This window comes from Cololabis saira, chromosome 14 (genome assembly GCF_033807715.1).
Source record: "Cololabis saira isolate AMF1-May2022 chromosome 14, fColSai1.1, whole genome shotgun sequence".
NCBI classification, from domain to species: Eukaryota; Metazoa; Chordata; class Actinopteri; order Beloniformes; family Belonidae; genus Cololabis; species Cololabis saira.
In genome coordinates, this window is record NC_084600.1 from 33,619,018 (window position 1) to 33,645,180 (window position 26,163).

General features: G+C 40.4%; 1 protein-coding gene across 7 annotated transcripts in view; it reads left to right on the forward strand.

Annotated features, from left to right (window-relative positions):
* Window positions 1–26,163, forward strand: part of LOC133460030 (rap guanine nucleotide exchange factor 6-like) — a 146,068-nt gene that overhangs the window by 91,377 nt on the left and 28,528 nt on the right. For 3 of the 7 annotated variants that reach the window (XM_061740507.1, XM_061740509.1, XM_061740503.1), the window contains 11 exons: window positions 2,851–3,031; window positions 6,554–6,690; window positions 8,394–8,552; window positions 9,376–9,528; window positions 12,398–12,562; window positions 13,596–13,703; window positions 13,935–14,138; window positions 16,060–16,168; window positions 16,291–16,534; window positions 20,725–20,882; window positions 23,520–23,534. In XM_061740507.1, the coding sequence (XP_061596491.1) occupies window positions 2,851–3,031; window positions 6,554–6,690; window positions 8,394–8,552; window positions 9,376–9,528; window positions 12,398–12,562; window positions 13,596–13,703; window positions 13,935–14,138; window positions 16,060–16,168; window positions 16,291–16,534; window positions 20,725–20,882; window positions 23,520–23,534 (1,633 nt within the window). Of the gene's footprint in view, window positions 1–2,835; window positions 3,032–6,553; window positions 6,691–8,393; window positions 8,553–9,375; window positions 9,529–12,397; window positions 12,563–13,595; window positions 13,704–13,934; window positions 14,139–16,059; window positions 16,169–16,290; window positions 16,535–20,724; window positions 20,883–23,519; window positions 23,535–26,163 lie in introns of all 7 variants that reach the window. The other 4 variants (XM_061740508.1, XM_061740510.1, XM_061740506.1 and 1 more) reach the window with 2 other exon arrangements.

A 26,163-nucleotide genomic window follows, 5' to 3' on the forward strand; every position in this document is an offset into this window, starting at 1 on the left:
TCTGTGGCTCTGAAAGATGAAGGCGGCTGGGATGAAGAGACGTGTCTGTTTTACACTGCTGCTCTTTTATTGTCCACACAGGGCTCATGTCAAACCTTCTTTTCTGTTGTCCTCTTACTGGCAAAATAGGGTATTTCCTCCAATGGATGGTTATATACCGTAGATGACCAAATAGTCGCCCGCGCGCAAATACGCGCCTGTGCTCTAATAGCCGCCGGGGATCCGAGCCCATTTGGCATAATAAACGCCGGTTCAATTAAACGCCCGGGCGACTATCGGTAATAACCTGGTAATAACACTGTATTTGCATTGTATTGTGTACAGTATCGTTCATACTGCTCTGATCAGCTCCGTGTGTCGCCGTTACACAGACAAACTGTCTTTGTATATCAGAGCATGTGAGCGGAGTGGAGCGGCGAGAATTTCCGCTCCTCATAAAGGTTGTCACCGCTCTGCTCCGCCTTCTTTATTATTTATAATTAAATTTTTCTATATATATAAAAATCCCAAAATATCTGTAGCGTTTCTGATTGGGTGTGTGCACTGCGAATCATTTCAAGTTGTGTCTCGGCGGAGGAACCCGACGTCCCAGCAAAATGAGAAGAGAAAAAAGAGTTCAGCAGACAGCGCACACACTAAAGGCTGATTTATGGTTCCGCGTTACACCAACGCAGAGCCTACGGCGTAGGGTACGCGGCGACACGCACCGTACGTGGAAATGCGCTCTTTTTTTTTTGCTATTAAAACATGATTTGTAATGTGAATTTGCAAAACTTAAACTACAAATAATAGTTTTTGACGTAACATCAGAGATTGTGCATGCTCTCTGTGAAAGGATGAGTCAAATCGGGTCGCAGCTGCTTCAACTGTGATTCCTTCACGAGGAGCGTCCAGGATTTCAAACACGCTTGATTTTCTTGGGACCTCACGATTTGTGATCGGGAGCTCGTCGTGAGGTGTTGTGTTGTGTACAGTGTGTACAATTTTAGTTCCAGTGGTACTATGGTGATCTCATATGTTCTTTGTAAGTAATGGTCTGGTGCTGCTCATTGCAAAAATAAATTGTAGCCTGGTGCAAATACCCGCCTGGTTCTTATAAACGCCTGGGGTCCAAGTGGATTTAGCATATTAAATGCCCGGGCTACTAAATGGTCATCTACGGTATGTACCCTTTTGACTTTTATCTTGGTCTTCATATTGGTGCGATGATGGTTTTCTTTTTTTGTAGAACCTATAGTGGTGTTATACAGTGGATAATTTTGCAAAATGCCAGTTATTGAGTTCTTTTGTGATCGTAAACCTTGCTGCATGACAAAGCGAAAAAGATGCTCCGCCAAGTCAAATTCATTTGATAATCACAGGTCGTTTATTCTCCGGTTATTTTATACATTGTTCATCGGTGTGATGAGGATTTGTGTTTTCCTCCGGCTTGTCTGTTGACATATATTAGACCAAATGAATTGCCTCCGGTGTGCTGGGAACAGGAGAGACTGAGCAGCTGCTCTCTTTCTGCGGTCTTCTCAATGGCTTGTCGTACTTAATTAATGAAAACAAGAGTGGACCTGAGCCTGAACTTGGGATGGGCCATGGACTCAATCACCTCGCCCCTGAGAATCCCGTAAAACCTTTTGGGTGCGCTCCAGATCTCTAGGGAACCTAACAACTCGACACTATTGCTCATTAGAGAGTCCATCTTGCAGTGTGTAGGCCAAGAAATTAGCTTTGTCCCAGCAGGTACAGCAGCTCATATATCCCATCTGAAGCTTCTCTTGACACTCAACTACTGAAATTATGTTAGCGCATGTGAGTCTGTTGCAATGCATGGATGGAAAAGTTGTTTGCTTGATCCTTGACTTTAAAATTGTTGTATATTCAACTATGAAACCTGAAGGAGCAATTGCACATGAATAGATTTCAAAAAGAAAGAAAGTGGAAATTGGACACTGGCACAAGCACAACTACATTCAGCTGTTCAGTACAGTTTAAAAGCCCTATCAATATCTCTTAGACACTGGCTCTCTGTGATTCTTGGAGCAAAATATACTTGGATTTATCCAGTACAACGTGTCAGCAAGAACAACAGTGAAGTGAGTGAGTTCTCACATTAAATAAGTGCGTCAGTTAGGTTTTATTACTCGAGAGAGAGTTGAAGTCAGACCCACTTTGCAACTCAATTGGCTCTTAGGAGTACCTGTAAAAGCCAACAGATGGCATGACCCGAAAGCTCCCGTGCACTTTCACATCCACATTCTGCTCACCGTCTGTCAGCCTGCACATGTGGACAGATGTAGGAATATTAATGCTTACTGCTGGACTGGAATATCTGTTTTTGAGGTGATTGGGTTTAGCTGAGGGTTGCAGTTACAGCTGCTCACTCAAAGGTTGTTTTTTTTGTTTTGTTTTGTTTCAATCATGAATCATGCATCAGTAAAAATACAAGACGAGAATCAAAACGGAGCTGGGAAATGGAAAGCATTGATTAACAACAGTTCTCATCCACTTTGCCCCGTCTCTTTTGTTCCTGTCGATGTCAGAAAATGACAGGATATATTTGAAATCACCTCGAATTTGGCCAGTTTTGTTACTCAAAATGTCTTGTGTTTCTGTCTAGTCATGCTAATTTCTGTTTCTGTATAGAATTGGTCATTGAGAACTCTTAAATCTGCCCTTTGATGTACTTTTTATGTGCTATGTTCTTACTTTTGGGGCCCAAAGAACGGTTCTAAATCATTTGCACTATATGTCTAGAATCCTATAAAAAATACATAAAAAGGGATTTTAATAGTAAATACATGGTCAAGTATTCTGCGGTTCAGTCCTGTAAATAAACAGCAGCGTTGTTTTCTCCAGGCCACAGAGAGCGAGCTCGGAGATGTGGATCTGTCTGGACTTCCAGAAGCTGCAGTGGACAGCGAGGAAGAAGAGGAGGAAGACGAAGACCTGGAGAGAGCCTCGGACACCCTTTTGGGACGAGATCTGGTCCGAGAGTGTCTGGAAAAAGATCCAGCTGACCGCAATGACGACGACATTGGTCAGTGCAAAGTCTTTGCTGCCCAATTTGATCCTTGCCTAAAAGACCAAGACTAATTTTCCCTAAATTACAGACTACGATACTCTCGAATGAATGATCCTTTGAAATAGTTTACATCTACGTGGAATTGCTTCAAATGACCTTTAAAAGGCAGCTTGAATGAATATGGATCTCACTGTTTAATACTAGATTTAAGTAGGCCTGTGTTGAAAAAATCGATTTTCCGATTCTAAATCGATACTCATATTTATTCCTAAAAATCGATTCTTATGTCCAAAGATCGATTTTTTTTTTTATTTTTTTTTTTTACTCCATCATTACATTTTCGCCCGGGGGAACTTTAATCCCAGTAGTCGGACACAGTTTGTCATGACACTTCTGAAAAATGCCAGGTGCTTCATGGCAATATGTGTGTCTGGTGACAGAATAAATTAGACAAGCTAAAATTATTTGTGTACTGCATGAGTTGTTGCAATTTCTTTCTTTTTTTGCACTTTACATGGATATTGAAAGGCCTATTTGAGTTATTTATTTCTTAGTTATTTCACAGTAATTATTGTGAAATTATTATTTCACTAGTTATTTTATAGTCATATAATTCAGGCAATAGCTCAAAAAACATTTTTAATAACACCAACCCAAATCAATATCGGATCGAATCAATATCGGATCGAATCGGATCGAATCAAATCGTGAAAATCGATTCTGAATCTTAAGAATCGGAATCGAATCGATTCTTGACATTTGAATCGATCCCCAGCCCTAGATTTAAGGTCTATTTTTTGATTTTAAGTGATGCTTTCAGTTATTCATTAAGCACATAGAGGGCAGATACATAAGTGGCCCTGTGTATTATAGATCACCCTGTAGTGGTGTCTAAACAGCAGTGTCCTTCCAGTGTTTATTTTTAAGCTGGCAATCAGAGATACAACCTCATTAGTGGGGCCCAGCAGGGTCCTGGAGGAGAAGGTGACCACATCAGAGAGCTGGGAGAAGTTGTAAAGGCCTGGCCTGCTGCGTGCCTGCTGGGGGCTTTGCCATTGCAGTCAAATCACATTCAGGGGAAATGCATAATGCAGAGGGAGGTTGAGGGAGCAACATATCCAACAAAAGTTGAAACCTGGCTCCCTCAGGTACAGTTGTCCAGAGTATTTCTATTTTTATTTAAAGTGTGGGTTAACTGAAAATCAATATGCACTCTGAGTTTGTCACATTTTCAGAAAAGTGTGGTATTAGTCGCTGTGTTGGGGATGTTAGCAGGAGAGGGAAGTGAGTCATTCTCACTGAGATACGCTGTTATTGCAGCACATCAGCTAATCTGCTAATCTGAAATGGAAGCTGGTAAAACTATCTGGATAAACGTGGGGCAGGTGTTGGTGGTAATCTTAAGTTCTTTTTCAAAATGGCTTTGCTCAAAATCAATACGCCAAATATCCACTCAGGAAATGTTCAACCCTCAGACCTCTGCAGCGCAATATTAGCTTTACACGAAATGAATCCGTGGGATTTGTTTCTCCAACCAGTATGCACACACATAGTCCTGCACGAGCAACTGTAAAAGACTGTTGATTTGGCCCTTCACCCCCCTGAGCTTAAACCTTATTCACTGAGCTGGTTGGCAGCTCATCCAATATCTGTGCTGCTGCGTTTCATCTTCAGTCTCTGCAGAGTTAATCTGCTTCTTCTCACTTTTCTGCACTTTATATTGACTGACCAAGTTCTGTTAATTCTGCTATGCAGGGAAGAGGGACGCATCCTGTGACAAATGCAGAGCTTCATCTTGCAAGTTGTTGCAGATGGTGTAGTCTGGTTGTCTGAGGCTAAATGAATGGTAGCAGGCCTACTAATAGTTTTAGTGCTGGTTAAACCCCTCCTACTGGTTACAGACCTGCTGTTGAAATTCTGTTTTTCATTGATTGTTTTTATTTTATTTTTTAACTCCTCAATACAGTATAATTTCTCAACATGTTTTTAAATAAGCTATCGCCTGATACATATAACATGCTTCCATGCAAATTCCTACATTTACCGGTACTTTAATGAATTCTGTGTATCCCATTCAGAAACTATATTTATTTTTCTTTATAAAGCTGAAAAGTTATGTTTTGTTGGTTTTGAAAGTGGGTTGTAATGAACAGCCACCCAAATCGTTCACTAAATGTTGCTAAGTGGCTGATAAAAGGGTAATTTAATTTAAATTATTGACAATTACACATCTTTAACTAGTAGATGCATAAAAAAGGAGTCAAAAACTAGACAAAGGAAAGAAAAACCAGGCTCTTAAACCCGTCACCACCTAACAAGTTGGAGTTCCATGAAAACGTAGTTTTCTCTTTGTATGTGAGAAGCCAGATGTCGTGAGCATGATCAAAAAGTGAATGTAGTACAAAGTATATAGAGTATGTAAGGAATACTACGATGGAATAATTCCTTGAAGCCCCAGGCAACACCTCACGAGACACAGTCGTGCCACCTTGATCGATACAGACACGAGGGATCAAGAATACCTTTAATGCTTATAATTAAAGGTATTAGACGTGGAAGAACCCACATATCCCCTCTGCAAAGACGCTGCAGCGTTCTGGAAGCACAAAAATATCTCAGAAAATGGAAAGACAATGGACACGTGTTCTGCGATCAGATGGGTCCGTGTTCAAACTTTCTTCTTAAGGAAAGCTTAATTTAGCTTTCTAATTGCTAAAAGTCTGAAAAGCCATCCAAGTTGTTTTCATAAGGCAAATAAAAACCTGCTAAAGTGATTTAATGGTCTGCCAGTAGATGGGAGACCAGTGAAAATCACAAGGCAATCATCCTGTCACATATCGGTATCAGCTCAATAAATCCTTAAATACACAATTACTGTGTTCATGGTCTTTTTTTTTTTTTATGTTAATGTTGTACTAATGCACCAATCCACCCAATTAATGCCTACTTGCGTCATTTGGACCAGTCCGTGCACAGTGGGGTTGTTTCAACCAATTGCCATACAGTTGCATCAACCTCATAATAAGAAAGTCTTTAGCTTTCAAAAAGAACCTATAAGATCATCGCTGTGGAATCTACACTATTCATTGTGGTGCAGCACAAAAAATAAGGGGAACTGCTTTTTAATAGTTTCCAGAACTATGTAAAGTACTCCAGCGGTTGGTAAACATCTATTGAAAAAGCCAGAGCCAGCGTGTTTGATGGACACTGTCAGACCCCGACCTGCGGGGCTTCCAACTGTCAGTGGTTGACAGCACAGTCATAGTAACGATTCTGGTTTGGCATCTTTGATTTTCATATCTGATTACGAGATGGAGATGAAGACACGTTGTTGGTTTTTAAAAGACCCCTGATGCCCTCTTTCTTGGAGCTTTCCTTGGTTGTACCAGTAAATAAACCAGCGTTTAACATTTCACTCCTGAGAGGTGTTGCCTTTGTTGGACATTAACAATGAACACTTCATGATTCACAACCCGCTCGTCAGTCAATTTCTAACCTTTCTCTAATTAAATTTTCTTATTTCCTCTCACTTAACAGAGCAACTGCTGGAGTTCATGCATCAGCTGCCTGCCTTCGCCAACATGACCATGTCGGTGCGGCGGGACTTGTGCAGCGTCATGGTGTTCGAGGTGGTGGAGCAGGCAGGCACCGTCATACTGCAAGACAAACGAGAGGTATGAATGCACCCAACAGGAGACTGAAACCATTTTGAGTTGATTTATGATTACTGCTGGTGCTCATTTAACTTTTCATATTCACTTTTTCTGCATGCCCCACTTATGTTAATTACCAACAGGGTAATTATTAATTGTTGTTGTTAATTATTGTTCATATAATCACAGTAACGCCTCATATTATGAGATATTATATTACTCAAATGAATAATGTTCCTATTAAATGAATGCATTTTTGGTTAAATGTTTTAAAGAGTTATTGAATGTTGAATGGGGAAAAAAGGACAAAAAGAGGTTGAGATATAAAGGAACATATACACATTCACTGATGCTTGTTTCCTTGCTCACAAATGCACACATCCCCACCATCGCCCCATCCGTCCCAAGCTAATTCGCATATATAGGCCTGTATGCGCAGAGCCGCTGGAGTGAGGATGTCCTGTCAATCACTTGAGTGTCTACACAGCTAATTAATTAAGTTACACGCCTGAGAAACTGGAGCTCCATCCCCGGCATTTCCAAACGGCACCGTTGGAACAAACAAGACGATAAATGGCAACGAACTGCCTGATGCTAAGCCCAGGAAAACAGGAATACACACCAGCAGCAGGAAATCATGAACACACACACATGTATGAAAGTATATGTGAATAGGCAAGGCATCAGATATGGGTGTGTGCCTGCATGCTGTGTGTCTGTCGGGTTGATTGATGGGCAGTTCTCCTCCACTCCAGTGTCTCTCTGTGGACTCGTGTTGAATGTCAAAGAGAATCACTTGGATGCAGCCAGAAGTCAGAATGACTGGGCTGAGTGAGTATGAGAGGGAAAGCACAATAAAGTCTTAAGTGGTTTAAGAGAAAGTGGGGAAAAGAGAAAGAGAAAAAGCACTTGAGAGGGCTGAAAGGAGGAGAAAATGGACTATCGCAGAGCCAGCAAGGTGCTGTAAAGACTGAGACCTTTTTCTTTACTTTGTCATATTAGAAATGATAATTGTGACCAACTGTTCTCCCAAGGCTGCAGGCTGCTGTAAATATTCATGAGGTAAAGCGAAGGGATAAATACTATAAGACGTATTATATTTACGTGAACTTGGGAGAAACAGCCCCATAGGACGATTTTGTTTACAATAAGGGCCCACATGTGGCTGATTACCCTTCCTCCTCTCACTTATCACCATTTCATCACAGATCAGGTTTAAGGACAGCCTTAGGTGGGATGAAAAATTAGAAAAGTTGATAGAGAGAGAAAGTGGGAAGCAGTGAGGGTAGAACTGGAGATTTGCTTACTGAAAAGGAGCGAGAGAATGAAAAATGAAGAGAGTTGAGAGTGAGCCGAGGACTCGCCCACCCACCCTCCATCATCCACTCATGGCAGTACTTAGTACTCCAGTCCAGCGTGTTGTCCAGGTGAACATCCCAGTCCTTGTTCCTACATCATCCCTTCCATGAGCCTCCAGTCCTCCACGGATATGCCCCAGAACCATGGAGTTATATGGGTATTTAAGTGACCAAATGTTTAAAATGATGATGATGGAGGTTTTTAACAATGCAGGACATAGGCGTGCATGTACATGTGCATGACTTAGATGGCGAAAGACCACAAACAAGCAAGAGTAACATATTGTACTCACACCAGTGTATCATTGATCACACCTAAGCAGCAACCCCCCCCCCCATATATCATCTCTGTGTATCTGTCTGCAGCTGGACCTCTGGTATGTAATCCTGAATGGAGCAGTTGAAATCAGCCATCCAGAAGGAAGAGTAGAGACTCTTTGTATGGGAAACAGTTTTGGCATCTCACCGTCATTGGACAAGCAGTACATGATAGGAGAAGTTCGCACCAAGGGGGACGACTGCCAGGTAAAGATGACCATTTGCTGTTTGAGCTGCTCTCTGCAGGAGTAATCACCGTAAACCTACTGTGAAATAGTCAATAACAACGCACTTGGTGACACTTATCGTGTTATTGTTACTTAGTTTGGGCTAACTTTTAGGCTAGACTTGTCCTTATGAAGCTAAATCTGTGTTACAGTGCAATAATATCTTGTTTTCATTTCTTCTTTTGTTTTTGTTAAAGAGCAGAATCTTAATTGCAGAATTGCCCTCTGTAAAGATGTGGGAAGTTCCTTTATATATATATATATATATATATATATATATATTACCTCGCAGCTTTCTCAGTCAAACAGTCCTAATATAGTGCAGTAGATGAAAAGTCCCTTCTCTTACTTGCAGGCTTTCTGTCTTACTGCCTAGTTCCTCTCCTGCACACATCATTTCCGTTCCTCAGATACAGAGGAAGTTGCAGAGGTAGAGCTTGCTGAGACAAATACAGAAACTAATGATTTAGAGAAGAAGAAGTCACAGAGTCAAGTCCAAGTGCTTTCTGTTCAGTGGGATATAATGGGAGGTTTGTCGCGCTCCTGCGAGGATGCCTCTGCAAAATTGCAAGCGGCAATGATTTGAAACCATCACTTCCTCTAAAATTGATCTTTAATCAGTTTTAGTTTAGTGAGGTAGTGCTGTTGGACGTTGTTTTCTCCATAATTCCTTCTCTTCCATGCCTCTCGCTGCACGCCCTCATGCTTTTTCTGTGCTGCTGTCTGAGTACCCGGTTGTGGTGCAGAGCAGTGTTTTGCTCTACTACAAGTTCATCCGCTTACCCCATGTCATCCTCGACCAGTTTGTGTGCGTCGCCCAGGAGGACTACTGCCGCATCCTCAACCATGTGGAGAAGAACACGCACAAGGTGGAAGAGGAGGGGGAGATCGTGATGGTGAAGGAGCACCGCGAGCTTGATCGCACTGGGACAAGGAAGGGGCACATTGTCATCAAGGTTTGACATTTTTAACAACATCTTCTGAAAACTGTAGTGAAACTTCTGAAGACAGTGAGGTGTGCTTGTAGCCCTTTTAACTGATAATACTTTACAATATGTTTATTAATCCATGAAAACATATATAACTAGTGGATAAAAATGAAAATATTGATCATTATCTGTGAATAGGCCTGGATGGATACGTCTTCACACCGTTATCTTTTTATCGTTCATATTCTTTATAGTTAGAATACCCCAGATCACGTACTTCATTAACACTGCATTCACTGTTTCTAAGCACCTCTTCTTTTAAGAGTTAACTAATACTTCCCCTATGAAACCGACTATTCTTGGCCACAGCTACCACTAAACTGTGAACTAACAATATTTAACTGAAAAATTGCTCGTCAAATTATTTGTCAAATGACCTGTGACCTACCGCGAAGCAGAGGTGGAAAAAGTACAAAAATATTGTACTTAAGTAAAAGTACAAATTTTCTGCTTGAAAATTACTTAAGTAAAAGTAAAAAGTACCCATTAAGAAAATTACTTAAGTAAAAGTATAAAAGTACCTCAACTTAAATATAATAAAGTACAAAAAGTACATGGGTTAAAATGTACTTAAGTACAAAAGTAAAAAGTACAAAGTACAAAATTCAAAGTACAAAATTATTTTCAAAAGGATTGCAAAGAAATGAAGAATCCAAGAATTTGCTTACAACTCTAAATAATGGTGATATTATTCTGACCCCTTTAGTGTTTGTTTCCATTACCCCATTTTAATTTCTCCCTTTGCTCATCACTGCTGCTGTACCCCATTGGCCCCGCTGACAGGTCCACCCCCAGCCTGTATATGCAGTGACAACATTAAGCAACCCCAGCTGATAAAGGATGAGACTTTTGAACTTTTAAATGCCAAAACCACCTTAGAAGGGGTGGAATCAAAGAATAGTGCGCATGGACACGCGTCGGCTGCCGCTCAAGGCTGATTTATGGTTCCGCGTTACACCAACGCAGGCCCGTACCCTACGGCGAAGCTCTGCGTCGATTTAACGCGGAACCATAATTCAGGCTTCAGTCCTCCTCGGTACTCGACGCAACGGCGGTTCCTCCGGCCTTCCGGCCCGCCTCTGCGGCGCAACTCCCCCGGGAGCTGCGGCTCCTTCTCGGTATATTCACGCGCCCCCCTTCCTTCCCGTCCTCCTCATGGTTCCGCGTTAAATCGACGCACACCTTACGCCGTAGCCTACGGCGTAGAGTGTGCGTCGCCGCGTACCCTACGCTGTAGCTCTGCGCCGGTGTAACGCGGAACCATAAATCAGCCCCCGCTGTGCTGTTCTTTAATTTGTAGCGAGTAACGACGTGTCCAATTTTAAATGTAGCGGATTAAAAGTACGATTATTTCCTTGAAAATGTAACGAAGTAAAAGTAAAAGTACAGAAAAATGAAAGTATCAATAAAAGTACAAATTCTCAAAAATCTTACTTAAGTAAAATAACGAAGTACTTGTAGTTCGTTACTTTACACCACTGCCGCGAAGTGGCAGCGTTGACGATCTCTCCGTTTTCACACCGACATGCTCTTAAACAGGATGTCACCAAACTAACTTTGATGCTTTCTAAAGTGTAAGTCATGTTTGGTCTCAAAACGACGGCTCTGGTGGCAGAGTGGTAGATTCTCCTCTTGTTTTCAGTCAGTTAAGTTTACTGGCCCCTGTGGTTGTTTGGCTTTTTGTGTACGTCACCAAACGGATCACCAGAGTCCATGTTAGGACTTGGATACAGCATGTGCTTGATCGTCTGCAGAGCTTAAGTTGTCATTCTTGGTGTTGACATACCTTTAGACTGGTATTTTAATGTATTTCTCTGTTAAAAAATGAGATTTTACACCGGTACAGAAAGATGACCTGAAGGCTTAATGTTAAGATAATAATGTTGCATAAGCAATTTTAATCCAACGTCTTGGATTAACACAAAATAAATTCAAGTTTTTACCCTCCGTGTTTCTCACTTCTCCGCTCTATACATCCCAGCATGCTTTGCATCGATCTGACCCCCACACCCATACCCTCACATAAAGCCGTTTGCAGGAATCTCAGTGCAGCTACTCAATGTTCTATGTCGGCCGTTACAAGGCGCCGCTAGCGCTATTAGTGTTTGCCGCAACCTTTTCTTGTACACTGTACTGCAGAGCCTTCCAAAGCCTTTTGATCCTTTTCCTAAAGCTACAGAGGCAGTGAGGTATCGATCAGATAATGGGCCTGAATGATTCTCTCGGCTACTGCTCAGAGAAAAGCTGTCGGTTCTAAAACGCATCCAGTGGAGATGAGTCAATCCACAAGCGTTCGCATTTCCGCTTCTCTTTTCTGACTTTGTTCTTTTTGTGTCAGACAAAAGTGGATGCCTTTCTGGTTTCTGTTCCCTGCCCAATGAATCGCTTCCCCAAGAGACCTTTGCTATGGTGATATTACCAAACTCACTTGGGAAAAGCGTTGTTCACCTGTCGTAAATGTTTTAAGTCTTATGAAGAAAACTCCAACTAGACATCTGTGTATCATACTTGATGCTTTTTATTCCTATTAAAAAATCCAAAGTAGTCATGTCCATGAATCTTATATTTGCTTTTGTTTGTGTTCATTGTTTTATGAATGGATGTCTGACAGCTCAGTTCAATAAATGCACAGTTAAAGTTTGTCCTTGTCACTTTTATGATTAATGTTGACATAATGTATTCAGACGGGTGTGTGCACGTGTGTTTGTGCCCGCCTGCCTGACTCCATGTGTGTCTCCTCCATAGAGTATGTGACCTTTCTGCAGTCTTACATGTGTATGTATGAGGGTGCAGTGTCCATTGCAACTTATACTCACGCATTTATTTTTCACCCCAGGGAACTCCAGAGCGACTGATCATGCACCTGGTGGAGGAGCCTTCGGTGGTGGACCCCACTTACATAGAGGACTTCCTACTGACCTACAGAACCTTCCTGTCGAGTCCCATGGATGTCGGGAAGAAGCTGCTGGAGTGGTTTCAGGTGGACAGCCTGCGCGACACGGTCAGTATGCAGGCTGGTGAGAATAGTCTGTCCAGTCCTTCCCTTCTCGTCCGCCACCGGAGGTCTAATTCAAGGTGATAGGATGCAGATTAGAATTAAAAACGTGAAGAACGATGGAGAAGTTTGGAACATATGTGGAATGTGCAAAAGGCCAAACAGTCTACTTTTGAGGGATGTGATTTGCAAGGGATTACAGCATGTATCATGTTCAGCAGTGGTCATGATGCCCTTATCAGCTCTCATAATGTTATTTATTTATGCACGTCGATGGAAATTCATGTGTTGTGCCGCTCACATGCAGATCAATACAAGTACAGCAAGCTCAGCTCTCCTCGAGCCAAGTAGCGATTTTCTTCGTGCCCGACAGTCCTTAAGTCCATAACAGCTTCAACCTAAGATTAGTCTTGTCCTGTCAATAGTCTTTATGCGGTCGTCATTCAGACTTATAATCTTTAGCTCCTCTTAAACAGGATCAAAACATATGAATGTTAGAGAAATCAGGAAAGAGAAAGGAAGACATGGGAGAAACCACAGATTGAAGGTGAATTTTGTTATTCAGTGTATCGTAAAAGTTAGAAAAAGGGTGATTCTTAGACCTCTCTTTATTTTGTTTTTCTCTCCGTTACTGTAACATGAAATAAAAGTCAACTGTGCTCACTAAACAGCCTTTTCTGTTTTTGTCTTTTCCTACTAGTTTTAATATATATATATTTCCAGAAAATAGAGACAGATAGTTTTGCAGTTTATCAGCGATATCAGTGTATATGATCAAGTGTTCGGCATGTGAGTGCAGTAACTCTATTTAGAGCACTGAACTTGACATTTACCCTCCGACTGTGTTCAGAGATAACTCGCAGTAAAAGTGCAGTGCAGCATAATGAGGCCTCTGATCCAACACCAACGCTATCGACAACCTTCAAGAGCTTTTAAGAAATTGTTTGTCAAAGCAGCTCTTTCACAAATGGCGTCAGGTCTCTGAAGAAATAAATCATGGGGGAGAAGCGTCCTGATCAAAACCATCATTGTGTCACAGGTAACGAGAATAGTGTTGCTGTGGGTCAACAACCACTTCAACGACTTCGAGGGCGATCAAGCTATGACGCGCTTCCTGGAGGATTTTGAGAAACGTCTAGAAACCACAGTAAGATCAAGTAATATTCTAAACTTGAGTGTGTTGAAGCTTTATCTCTGTTTGAGATATGTTTAATGTTGTAAGTTTTTACTCGGCTTGATTGTATTCAAAGTGTCGTCTCTAATGTGCCCATTAAAGTTTTTACTGTCTTATCAACATCGTAGAGACAACAGCAAATTCAAATTTCAGTCTCCTCCAGTTGCTAACTGTGTCATTGCTCCCTCCCCGTCCCCCTGTCAGAAAATGAAGGGCCATTTGAGGCTGTTGAACATTGCGTGTGCAGCCAAGGCGAAGTTGAGACAGATCACGCTGCAGAAGGCATCCAGGGAGTCGCCGCTCTACTTTAGCCTGCAGGGCGGCAGTGAAAGAGGATTTGGGATCTTTGTTGAATCGGTGGAAGAAGGAAGCAAAGCTGCAGAGACCGGACTTAAGCGGGGAGATCAGGTGAGACCACGTAGTGTGAGTTCATATAGTAAACGGCCAGTGGGGCTCTATGACACCTTTTTGCAAATAACTATAAATAATGAGCAAAAAAATACATTATATTTGTAAGTGAATCATTTTACTAAAACGTCAATGTAAAGTAATTACATAGAAAAGAAAATCAACACTGCAACAGAAAGGAGTCACACACCACCATTTGTCTAACAGGGAGTAAAGTCTGAAGTTAAAATTAGCTGAAAAAAGGGAAAATACTTGATCTGCAGGATGCAAATAAGGGAAACCACCAAAAAACACCTGCAAGCACATGATACGTAACTTTAGTAATGATATTACTTGTTGAAGTAATGCAGCAAGCAATGTTTCTTTCTTTTGTGTGTTTCAACATAATAAATACATAATAATTTATGATGTTGACGGTCCAGTTTATTGCATTTATATGATTCCATAGATAATAGTTGCCCTCTAATGAAGCCATCAAGCCTTGCATCAAGCACAGAATTACATAAGCTACTATTATAAGTGGCAGAGCAAAGTATGACACAGATCAGCTTGTTTGCAAGTAAACCAAGTCTAACTACTGAACAGGAACTGGTATTTTTACCGCACCAGAAAAAGAGGCGTTAAACAGCCACCTCTTGTACAGAAGCTTGATGATTCTCATCACACTGAGGCCAGTTTTCAGTCCCAAGCAGTGGCTCTCTGTGACCTATCTTTCCTAAAAACTTAAATAAAAGAAAGTCAACCTGTATATTCATGCTAAATGTCTACACACCATTTTCCCAAAAGTAGTATTGATCTTTTACCCGTTTGTAAAGTTTTAGATTGTACAGTCTTACGACGTGATCTCTCCCCTGGGTGAGAAGTCAGCAGTCTTATTTATAGCCTCTCATGTGACCGTGTGGTTAAACTGTGTAGTAAAAGACACACCATGTTTCCTTGCTTGTGCAGGTCTTTAGTGCAGAAGTAATGTGTAACGCCACTTTCTTAACAGTTTGGATTTCCATCCAGTTCATCAGGGTGTAAATTACAAGTCAGAGTTCTTTTGTTAATAAAAAAGACAGGAACAAAGGGACCTATTACTTACTTACCAATATAAAATTTATTGCACTTATTACTTTAACTTTGCAACAGCTGAACAAAAATATAATAACAATAAACATTTCTTGTCTTCTTTACACAAACCTTTGAATAATTTAAACAATAATAACAATTTTGAACAATATTTGTTCCTCCCTGAGTTGAACACCCTTTCAGAAAGGGGACTTGTAACAGATCCTGTAGTTCTGAGGCAACAAATTATTCCTCTGGCTGCTTTTTGCTGTAACAGCTGACATTGAACATAAAAACAATAAACATCTCTCTTGTCTTTAAATAATTTTAACAATAACAATTTTAACAATATTTATGTGCAATATGTGTCAGGTGATGAGAAAGGTAGATGTTTCTCCAAATGTAATCCACAACCATTAACAAAATATAACAAACATGACAACATGATAGTTGACCATGACAGGACTACAACAACCTAGAACATAGGCCTAGTCCTTTTTTTATGCAGCCATCTTTAAAAAAAAAAAAAAACATCGTCGTCATTTGGAAATGAGATTGCGTTCAAGCATGAATTGAGATCGCGATTTTTTTTAACGATTAATCGTGCAGCCCTACTTGCAGGTACTTTTCAGTAACACTTTTCTGACAACTTGGCAAGTGCAAAGTGCCGGTGAAGTCAGAGTGACTCCTCACATCCTTATTTGACTTGTGATATATTCTGTGCAGTAAAGCTCCTCTAATAAGATGACTGTGGCGGCGGTGGTGGTGAACATTAGTGGGTTTCAGTTTATTTTCTGAACAGCTACACCATAACAACTACCAAACTGAGTTGAGAACGAGTTCACTGAAGTTAAGTGGGTTTGTGTTCCAGATCATGGAGATCAACGGCCAGAACTTTGAGAACATCTCCTTGTCCAAAGCCCTCGACATCTTTAGAAACAACACCCACCTCTCCCTCACAGTCAAAACCAACATATTTGGTGAGTAAAGTTGTAGATCAGATTAAGTGGTAATTGTAGCAGGTATTGTTGATAATAATAATATGCCAAAAGAATTACAATGCAGTCAGGCACCAACCAGTCTTCTGCTTTCATCCATCCAGTGTTCAAAGAGCTCCTTAGTAGGATCCTACACGAGAAGAAGAATGGGGGCCCTCACATCCCCAAGATCCAAGAGAAAAAAGGGAATCGCTTCTCCATCCCCGATCTTCCTGGAGACATGGAATTCCCTACAGACCATAAGAGCACTCGGAAAATGAAGGCCAACACTGTGTCGGGAGGGCGAAATAAGATCAGAAAGATGCTGGAGAAGACGCGTTTCAGCATACTCCCCCCGAAACCCTTCAGGTAGGATGCTGCATGCACCGGCTAATGAGGATAGACTGGATGCAATGTTCAAGGCGTGGTTGCAAATATAGTGGTAATTATGGTAATTGACTGTGGTGGTGACGCATGGATATAACCTGGAATGAGTGGGATGTCAGGGAGGCTCTCTGGAGTTCTTTGCAAGATTATAGAGCTTAATTTCAATCTAAATGATTTTTAAAGAGGTGGAGTACTTTTCTGCCTGTTCATTACTTGTTTTTGCTGTAGAAAATTGTCTTGCCATCTGTGGATGTCTGGCTTTCATGTTGCTTTTATACACCAAACACTTCATTATAACTCCAATAATCTCCTGTGTTGTTTGTAAAGTGCTGGTTTGCAGTCTATCCCATGCTAGAGATTCACAAAATTTGCTGTTAAATTAAATCCGCTGCATGATTCCCTGCTATATGCAGCCAGTTCCATCCATACTAGTAATTGAGCTGGCACCATCTGGGGCATTTGTGTAGATGAGGCTCACATTCAATATTTCCACCTGTAACATGGTGATACAGACTTGATTTCATTTCTGTATTTCATGCCTCTCCAGTCCTCATTTACCTCCACAGTGTGTCAGTGCCGGAGAGGGAGCAGACGCTGCTCTAGCCCTGTTAATTAAGGCGCTAACGTGCAGTCTAACTCGCACACTCGCAGACACTGTCATGCTTATCATCTAACTTTGCTGTCTCGGTTAACAGCTCAGCCTTGATTGTGTCCACAAAGCCACACAGTTTGCACGGAAACTGAATGTGTTCAGTCTCGCAGCACACGGCTTTTGTGATCCGATTGGGTGCACAGCTTCCAAAGGCTCTCGGCTGCCATCAATTTATCAACCAAACAAAGACTTTTACTGCTCTTTCTTTCAAACGGGTCTTTGGGTCAAAGGAATTAATAGCTGATTAAATGGCCTGTAAATGAGAATGGAAGTGAGACATGGATTAAAATTGAACAGGATTCAGCAAAGCAGGGTAATGTGGGTAATGATGCGAGGAGAGGACATTGTGCATGTTGTCAACTATGTGTGTGTCCTTTGTGTGCTTATGTGTTTAGAGGAGGTGCAGGCTGGTCTGAGCACGGTGTAGATTAAAATGCCATGCCCTTTTAAGTTTATCACACACTGGATCCAGTGGCGTTTTTAAAGGAGCATCAGCCCTGAGAACGGTGCAGACCTGTCTCATAAATGCTACAGTTCTAGATCTTTACTTAGTTTGTAAAACATATACCAAATTAAGTTGTATTGACATGTTAGAGGAAATTGTGTCAAATTTTGTTGGGGGTAGAAAAAAAAAACCTTGATGGGAAAACTGATGTTTGTAAAGATTTTATATAGTTTTTCCATTAATTTATCAGTGTAAATAAGGCAATTAAAGAGTTCTCCCTACATTAGGTAAGAGGAAATATTGATTAGATATTTTCACTCACCTGCAGCATCGAGTCATCACAATTTTTTCCCGATTTTTAGCACAAAATTTGTAGACTTTAAAAACGGTCTGTATGGCAAAAAGTGACTATTTATAAATATGATGTGAAATTCAGATAAAGATATTTAAATAAAGATGCCTTGCTTTTTATAATATTTACCACAGAAAAAGGTTTGACGGATAAATCCCTAGGGGAAATAATTTTTCACATTATTACCTAATTAAAAAAGATTCATGTTTATGTGCGATATAAAACCAAACGCCTCATAAACACAAGATGTATTTGATCAAGCTCGCAGTAAATTGTTTCTTGCCCAACACACCTCAGTCAAACAAATGGATCACGAACAGACAAACGAATCATTTATACAGGTGTGTTATTGTGTTAGTGAGCCCACACACACTTTTGTGATTATGTTAAATGTATAATCTGTTTAGTTTCTTACAACTTTTGACGTCTCACGTTTGTCGTCTGAAACCCTCCCTCACATTTTTCTGCTCATTTTCTTTAACAAACCTACCAAAAGCTTAGTCTGTTGTACACTCAGCCCGCCTAAGAAGTTGTTTTGGTTTCTAAGGGTGTGAGAGGGTGATGTGTTGTCACACAGCTGCAAATGTTTTGCTGAATCACCTCAGTTTTCTTTTTTTAGTTTGTGCTTTTTTCACGCTTTTAAATGTTGTCTCTCTCCTGTCTGTCTCCGCTGCTTCAGGGGCCTGTTTGGGTAAGACCTTTTGTGTAACTCCCCATCCTCCAATTACTTAGCTGAGCATCCATCTTCAGCCGTGCACAAAGCAGCAGCCAGCCGCACAAACACACCAACACACAAACATACAAACATACTCATGAGCTTTGCTGACCTTCAGCAGCCTGTCTGGAGGACTACACCTTTTACATGTGAAAGTGTTCACAATTCCCTGGAGAGAAATTCCTGTTCTGCATCTTTTTTCTTTTTCTTCTCTGGACTCCTTTAGAGTGAGATGTTCATATATTGATATTTTAAGAAATATAATAATAATAATAATAATAATAATAATACAGTCTTGAACAGACTTCTAACTAAAAGAGAGGTTTGCTCATGTGCTTTCTTTAATTAATCATTTTTATGAATTCATATTTCACATTAGAAGGCTTTTAAATCCAGATCCCCAACTGTTACAGTTTTTGTTGTTTTAAACTTATGGATTCACTTAATATCTTGTCTCATCATTCTGCAGATGCTTTATCACAATGGCAAAGGAAAAACAGGAATTCAGAGTTATTTAGACTGAAGAGAACGTAAACGTTGAGCTTTTTCTGACATAAATGCTAACTAATATATGTGAATGTGTATATGTATAATAAATGTGTGTCAGAGCAGCAGTTGGGTAATATCGTCTGTGCTCTGTGACACGGTGATGGCAGCATCATGCTGGGTTTTTTTTACAGTTTAATTTGTAGTAAGTTCACAAAACTTTCCAGTTTCTGCTTTGTCGTTGTGAAAACTGTATGTAGATTGATGAGTAGAAAGAAGAAAGAAAGAAAGAAATGTGGAAATGGACATCAAATGTTCCATCTCTGGGCCACTGTCTTCACCTTTAACATTATTACAGTTAAATTACCTGGCAACGTTTCTGTGCAACGTTATCTTTCGAGCTGAGTCTCGTCCTTATCCTCTAATTTTCTTTTTCCTTTATCCCCCGGTTCCCCTTTTAACAGCCTTCCCGTCTTTTGTTCTGTTCTGCCCGTGTGTTAAGTATGTTACCCGTCTCCTGGTGATTGCCATATTACAGAGGCTTCACTACGCCGGCGCACAGCCGTGTCAGAGGAAGTCCTGGATTACTTCACACACAACTACTGTAGCTGTAATAAGACTGTAGGCAGAAGGAAATGAACTCTTACCCCCTCAGACACAACAGTCACCAGAGGACGCTCAAAATTATAAGAATTTATATATATATATATATATATATATATATATATATATATATATATATATATATATATATATATATATATATATATATATATATATAGTAATGTCCGTGGAGCATGTTTACTATTATTTAATTAAAACATTATTTTTTATTTTTTGTACCCTTTGTCTGTTGTCTGTTGTGCTATGGACCTTGTGTCCTTAATAAAGTTTATTATTAAAACAGCATTTAGGTGATGATGTCCCAGAGTATTTTACTTGGTAATAGTTCATTTTTAGTTTGTAGTGCTTGAATTTCAGTGAGTTGCCACAGTTTTATAAGAAAATGTCACGAAAGCTTTAAATTCTTCATTTCAAGTTATAGTTAAAATGCAAACACACAAAGATGTAATTTAAGTATACACAACAACACTCCTCATGTGATTTGTGGTTTTTGACATTTGTGACGTTCCAGTGGGCTGCTTTGTGTCGTCGTCTTGTGTGGACATGTTTCTTTTCATCAATACTTATTGTCACTTCCTGCCAGTCCTGAATCCTCCTCGCAGCTGAATATCCGAAGACGGATGCGTTATTGACATTTTGTCGTGTTATTTTGCAGGAGTGGACATTTCGATTAAATCTCAGCTTTTCCACTGTTATGAGTTGTATTTTTTAATATGTTCCCATAGTGGAAAAAAGGTTGTTTTTTCCTTTCCTTGACTTAAAACTCATAAGAGGAACAAGCTATAAAGAGAAATGTCCACTTTTGCAAAATAAAATTTTGTATTTGATGGCATAACTTTACTCGTCTCTCTCTTTTTCTCATTTTCCCCCGTTTCATCCCTTTGCATCTTCTCTCCAGCGATGGCGGCATTGGCCAGTCTCAGGATGACAGCATTGTGGGAACCAAGCAGTGTCGTCACAGCGTGGCCATCATGCCGATTCCCAGCAACCTCTCATCCAGCAGCCCAGACCTGCTGCAACCGGCAACCAGCGTCCTGGACTTCTCCAACCCCGCCGGTAAAAACACACAAGTTCAATCAAAGGGTCCCTGTATGGAAACGGGTGGGAATCATTGTTCAGTCTGATCTTGTGGCATTAAGAATAACTCCAACCTGCTAGCACACCTTCATCTAAACTTCAGACTTCTGTGATACACTTGGATTTTAAGTTGATGAAAATGAGTGGATTCAATATTCTTTAACTATAGCAAAGGGGAATTTATAGAAAATGTTTCTGTTGAGAAGTTGCATCACAACAAGACAAAGACCTGAAACTGTTGAAATAGTACGAGGGAAAGAAAAAAAAAAAACAAATAACCCAGCTTGCTCAACAGGAACAGACTTTTGCTGATTGATGATTTGATGGTTAGGTAATTTTTATTTTAGCACGCATGTTGAGGAAAAACAACTACCGTATTGGCCTGAATATAAGACAGGGTTTTTTGCATTGAAATAAGACTGTAAAAGTGGGGGTCGTCTTACATTCGGGGTCTAGACGTTATACCCATTTACACCGATAGATGGCGCCAGATATCTTTAAAGCGAATGCTGAACTTAACTCCCCAGGCCAAAGCGAACCCCTGTCACGAAGAAGAAAAATAAAAAATAGTATAAGAAAGAAAAGAGAAGAAAATAAGAGAAGAGATAACAGAAAGTGGAGAAACGTAGCGACAATCTGGAGAAAAGTGGGTGGAAGATCGGCAGGTTAACCGGCAGCTGAGGAGAAGTTATGATGCAAACTTCAAGATAATGATTTCAAATAGTCAAAATAACATGCTTTTTCTCTCGAATATATTGTTATAATCATTTGTTTCAGATGTACTGTCATTATTTTCTGTATAAAAATTGAATTTGGTGTTCAAAAAGTCTTTCTTCAAACTTGAGTCTTGAAAAAGAGGGGGTCGTCTTATATTCGGGACAATACGGTAAAACCTGCTTCTGACAGTGAAACTGAAACTTGAAAACAGGATTAAACCAACACATCTAATCAGATTTGTGCACTTGACTGCGTGCACTGTGAACGTTAAGGAAGCAAAGCTTTCATTACTCTGGCTGGCAGCTGTTTCTGACCTTCCGTGGCCTCAGTCATCGCCGAGCGTTTCCGGTGTCTCGCTCGCCGCTGAAGGCTTCTCCTCTGAAGCTGTTTGTCACACTTGACCTGGCTCGTCACCCCCACCCAACAGTCCAACCACTTGTGGAGTTAAGGACTCCGGCGCCGAGAGGCACGGTGCAAAACAAGCTGTCATCTTTGAGCATAATAGTGAAAAGGCAGCTGTATGAGGAGAATAAATTGTACTTCCACTTTTATCTTGCTTTCTCCTTTGAAAACAAGATTAATCCTTTAAACGTTCACTTGTGCTGGCAAAGCAACAAATATCTGTCAGGCGTTTAAAGGAAGCTTACACATATCCTAGAGTTGTTTCTTTAGTTTCTGTCAGACAAGAATTAACCTCTTAGACAATTAGTTTGTTAATCCCTTCCTGTCCATGGGGTTTCTATCCCATAATTATTTAAGCTAACACGGAAGCGTCCCTGTGAAAGTCTATGTTATGACTGTTTGTGTTGGCAAACGACTGAAAGGGACTGCAAGGGGGGGATGTAAAGATGAAGGAGACAGAGGAAGAGACATTATGGTCTTGATTCACTTCACTTGTGACAGAAATACAGCCCTGCCTGTAGATCCATAGTTGCTGGACCTGTGTGACGCACGTGTTTGTTATACTACAGTACAAATACACCTGCCACGTTGTCCTGTAGTACTCCAGCCTCCTATCAGATGGAACAGTTGAGCACAGAACTGCAAACAAAACTTGTCTCTCCAGATGCTCTGCAGGGCTTGCAAATAATCCCTGCAAGCGATTAAATAAACATAGATATCTGAAACATGCACAAGCCAGCATACAGACTACGTGCGCACACGTCTGGCTGTTGGTTTATTTAGATTTACTGTTGTGTCTTTATCTAATTTTCCTATTAGATGATCTGCAGAGTTGTTGTTTTTTCAGGGCCCGTGATGGTTTCAATGTCATCATTCATTCTTTTTTGTGGAAAATCCACATCCATTTTCATGCAAAAGCTTTTTTTTTTTTAAACGACAAACAAAGACAACTTATTTGAACAATGGATTGTTTTTCAGGTCAGAATATTACAGTTGTTCTGTTGTGAAGTTTATAATGACTCGCTAACATTTAGTAGACCATGTGATTACAATTCAAAGGATGAAAACAATCAATAATCAGAATGAAAATAGCACCTTGTTCATCCAAGCCTTTACGTTGCTGATGAACTTTTACGTCGACGATCCCGAGCTGAGACGCCCAGGGGGACTGCAGGGCTGCTCACACCGTAGTTTTCTTCTCATGCACGCAGCTCTGCGTGAAGCCTCATAGATCCTCCGTTTGCTCTTTGTTATGCATCTCTGTTTCTCTTTTTCTTCTGTCTGTCTTGTCTCTTGCTGTGATTTTGAACAGATGCTCTAGTGTCGACATGTTGAGTCATACGCCGGCTCGCTGTTTTTCCGTGAGCAGATTAATTCTGCAGTAGAAACTCCACTGACCCCCCCCCTTCTGTCATGATGTTTCCAGCCTCTGTGCATCTTTTTTGTTCTACAGCTTGTAATTACTGTTATTTCTCTTTGTCTTTCCTGCTTGCCTAGCCTTGGGGTTGTACTGTAAGTATAAATATCTTCAGTGTCACTTTCTCGTTGCACCCTGAGCCCCTCTGCATCTTGTTAAGTCTCCTTTGTTTTCCTCACTGATTTTTCAGTCTGCACACACGTGCTTTCGTTTTCTTTTTATTGAGAACACACAAGTATCACGTTGAGGGCTGTTATTTGGTTTTCATGTTTTAAGGAGTCAACTTTGGGGTGAATGTATCATGTTTATCAGCCAAACAGACTCTGATGTTTGCCTGCAGATGCAAGATGAAAATGAGCACAAATGGTTTTGGGTCCTAATGCGGTTTTTATCCAGATCTTCTGTTAGTTTGCTGACAAAAACTCAGCTTTATCGCTCAAAGACTTGATTATTATTAACCACCGAATTACAGAGGCATTCCTTATAAGAAATTGATCAAGAAGATTTTAAATAATCCTTCAAGGCCCAACAATTAGGAGCTAGTCTTAATTACAGTAGGTTAGTTCCAACTACTAAACTGCCTTGACCTCAAAGTGTGAGGGACAGGTCTTTTTTTATTATTTACATGTTTTTAAATGTGATTCATGGATGCAGACAGTATGATTGGGTTACTGGGGGAAGCTTCAGCAAGCAGTATAAATGAGTATGACAGGGGGAAGACTCTTGATGCTTTCGGGAAGTGTGTATCGCCCTTCAGTGCTGTGTTTGCAAAAAAATTTAAAAAAGGAAGACCCTGTGTAGAAATGGTGTTTGGCTTCAGTCCCTAAATAGATTCTCTGGTGTTGATGAAAATGAATGACACTTTATTAAAGATGATAATTGATTGGACGTGTGGCTGGGTGAGCAGTGTTTGTCCTCCTGAGTGCAGGTCAGGTTGCTGCTCATCCACAGGATTAAACATGATTAGCCACCCAAGGATATGATAGCCAGCTATTTATCTGAGAGCTTCACATTCTCCAATCACAAATCACAGCTAATGAGACAAAAAGCATTTAGGTTTTTTAATTAGCTCGCTTTAACAATCCTGCAGCACATAAACAAAAGCCCTCTTCTACGGCAGCACAGAAAGAAGAGGGAAAGCTGCAGGATCTGGTGCATATCTCCATCGTCACCATAAAACTCAGTCAGCATTTAACTCTCATCAAAGGTCTTTATGCCTTGTGATAGAAACCAACAAATGTAAACGGGGGAAAACCTGATTAATAGGTTTCAAATTAAGCTCTTATTCAGAAATAAATGTGTTTATGTTCCATGAAACTGATTTACAGTGCACCTTTTAAAAAAAAAAAAACAACAAAGGTTAGAATAACAGAATACTAAAGAACTGAGCATCCAAACAGAAAACAATCTCATGGCAACGGTAACAGGACACCAGAAGCAGCAGCTCGAATGCTTCTCTCGAGCAAAAAACACCATGTCAGAACAGGCATTTCAGTCCTATTTACAGACACAGATGAAGCACATCCAACACGAGGAATTGATTGACCGTCCACATTCAGTCGAACGGTGTCGTTATTGGTTTCGACTTCAACAGTTTGTCGCGACTTATTCTGCTGCTGTAGTGATTTTATTAAAAATGTCTTTGTCTGAACACACACCGTGGAGACGGAGAGAGCACATGTTTAAAGGGGGAGGATAATGGCGCTGTGCTTTAATCAATTTCTTCTTGATCAACAAGAAGTGATGCTTAGTCACGTGCTTCAACGTCATAACTCAAACACAGCTTTTACTTTTCCCTCTCGCGGCTTCGCCAGGTCAAACTGAAAGAAAGGAACATATAAAAACACGCAAGTGCGTTGCATCACTATAACGTCTTCATCTTGAAATGACACTTGACTCTGTGTAGGGCCCATGACTCTTTCTTTTGAGGCGCTCTGGCTGTCTGTGACTAATGAAGCGTACACTCGGACGAGGGATCTTTAACGCAGCAGAGGAACCATTTCCATCATTAAACGGGCTGTTAGTAAGTCGCGTGCAGCTGCTCCAACATCAGCAGCTCCATTAATGTCCGATTACAACTAGCATTTACACTTTATTTAGGTTTGATTACACCTTTTTGTTTTTTGAATATGATTGAAGCTGTATTTTAATTTAAAGCCATTAAATGGTATTATATCAAATTAGACAGCTTACTTACTATTTACATTAAAATGGCAATGTTTGAGGTTCCTTTTTGCCAATCTTGGCACTAACATATATATGCAGACAGTTGTAGGGAGAGAAATAAAAGTCCCTCTCACATAAATGTCACAGCAGAAATATTCTTATTAGATGAGGGTCAGAAAAGGGATGAGGAAACGAATGCAGAGTTGATGAGTTGTGCAGGAATTCTGCTGCCTCGGCCTTTCCGGCTTCTCTCATGTGCATGTATTTACTCATTTCTCTGGGTGGATCCGTCCCCCTTTCTGTCTCTTCTTCAAATTTGATCATTACATAGATGAGTTTTATATACCTTTTTGTATATTTATGCAGAAATTTTAAAGCAGCAAAATATTCAAAAGTTTCAGAGATCAGAAGGAAAAAGCAGCTCGGTGAGGAAATGAAGCAAAATGCAAAAAGACTTAAAGAATTACAAATTATAGAAGCAATTGTCACTTGCACTAAATTCGACCCGTCCGACGCTGTATGTCGTCATGAAATATGGTTTTCATCTGTACTTTCAAG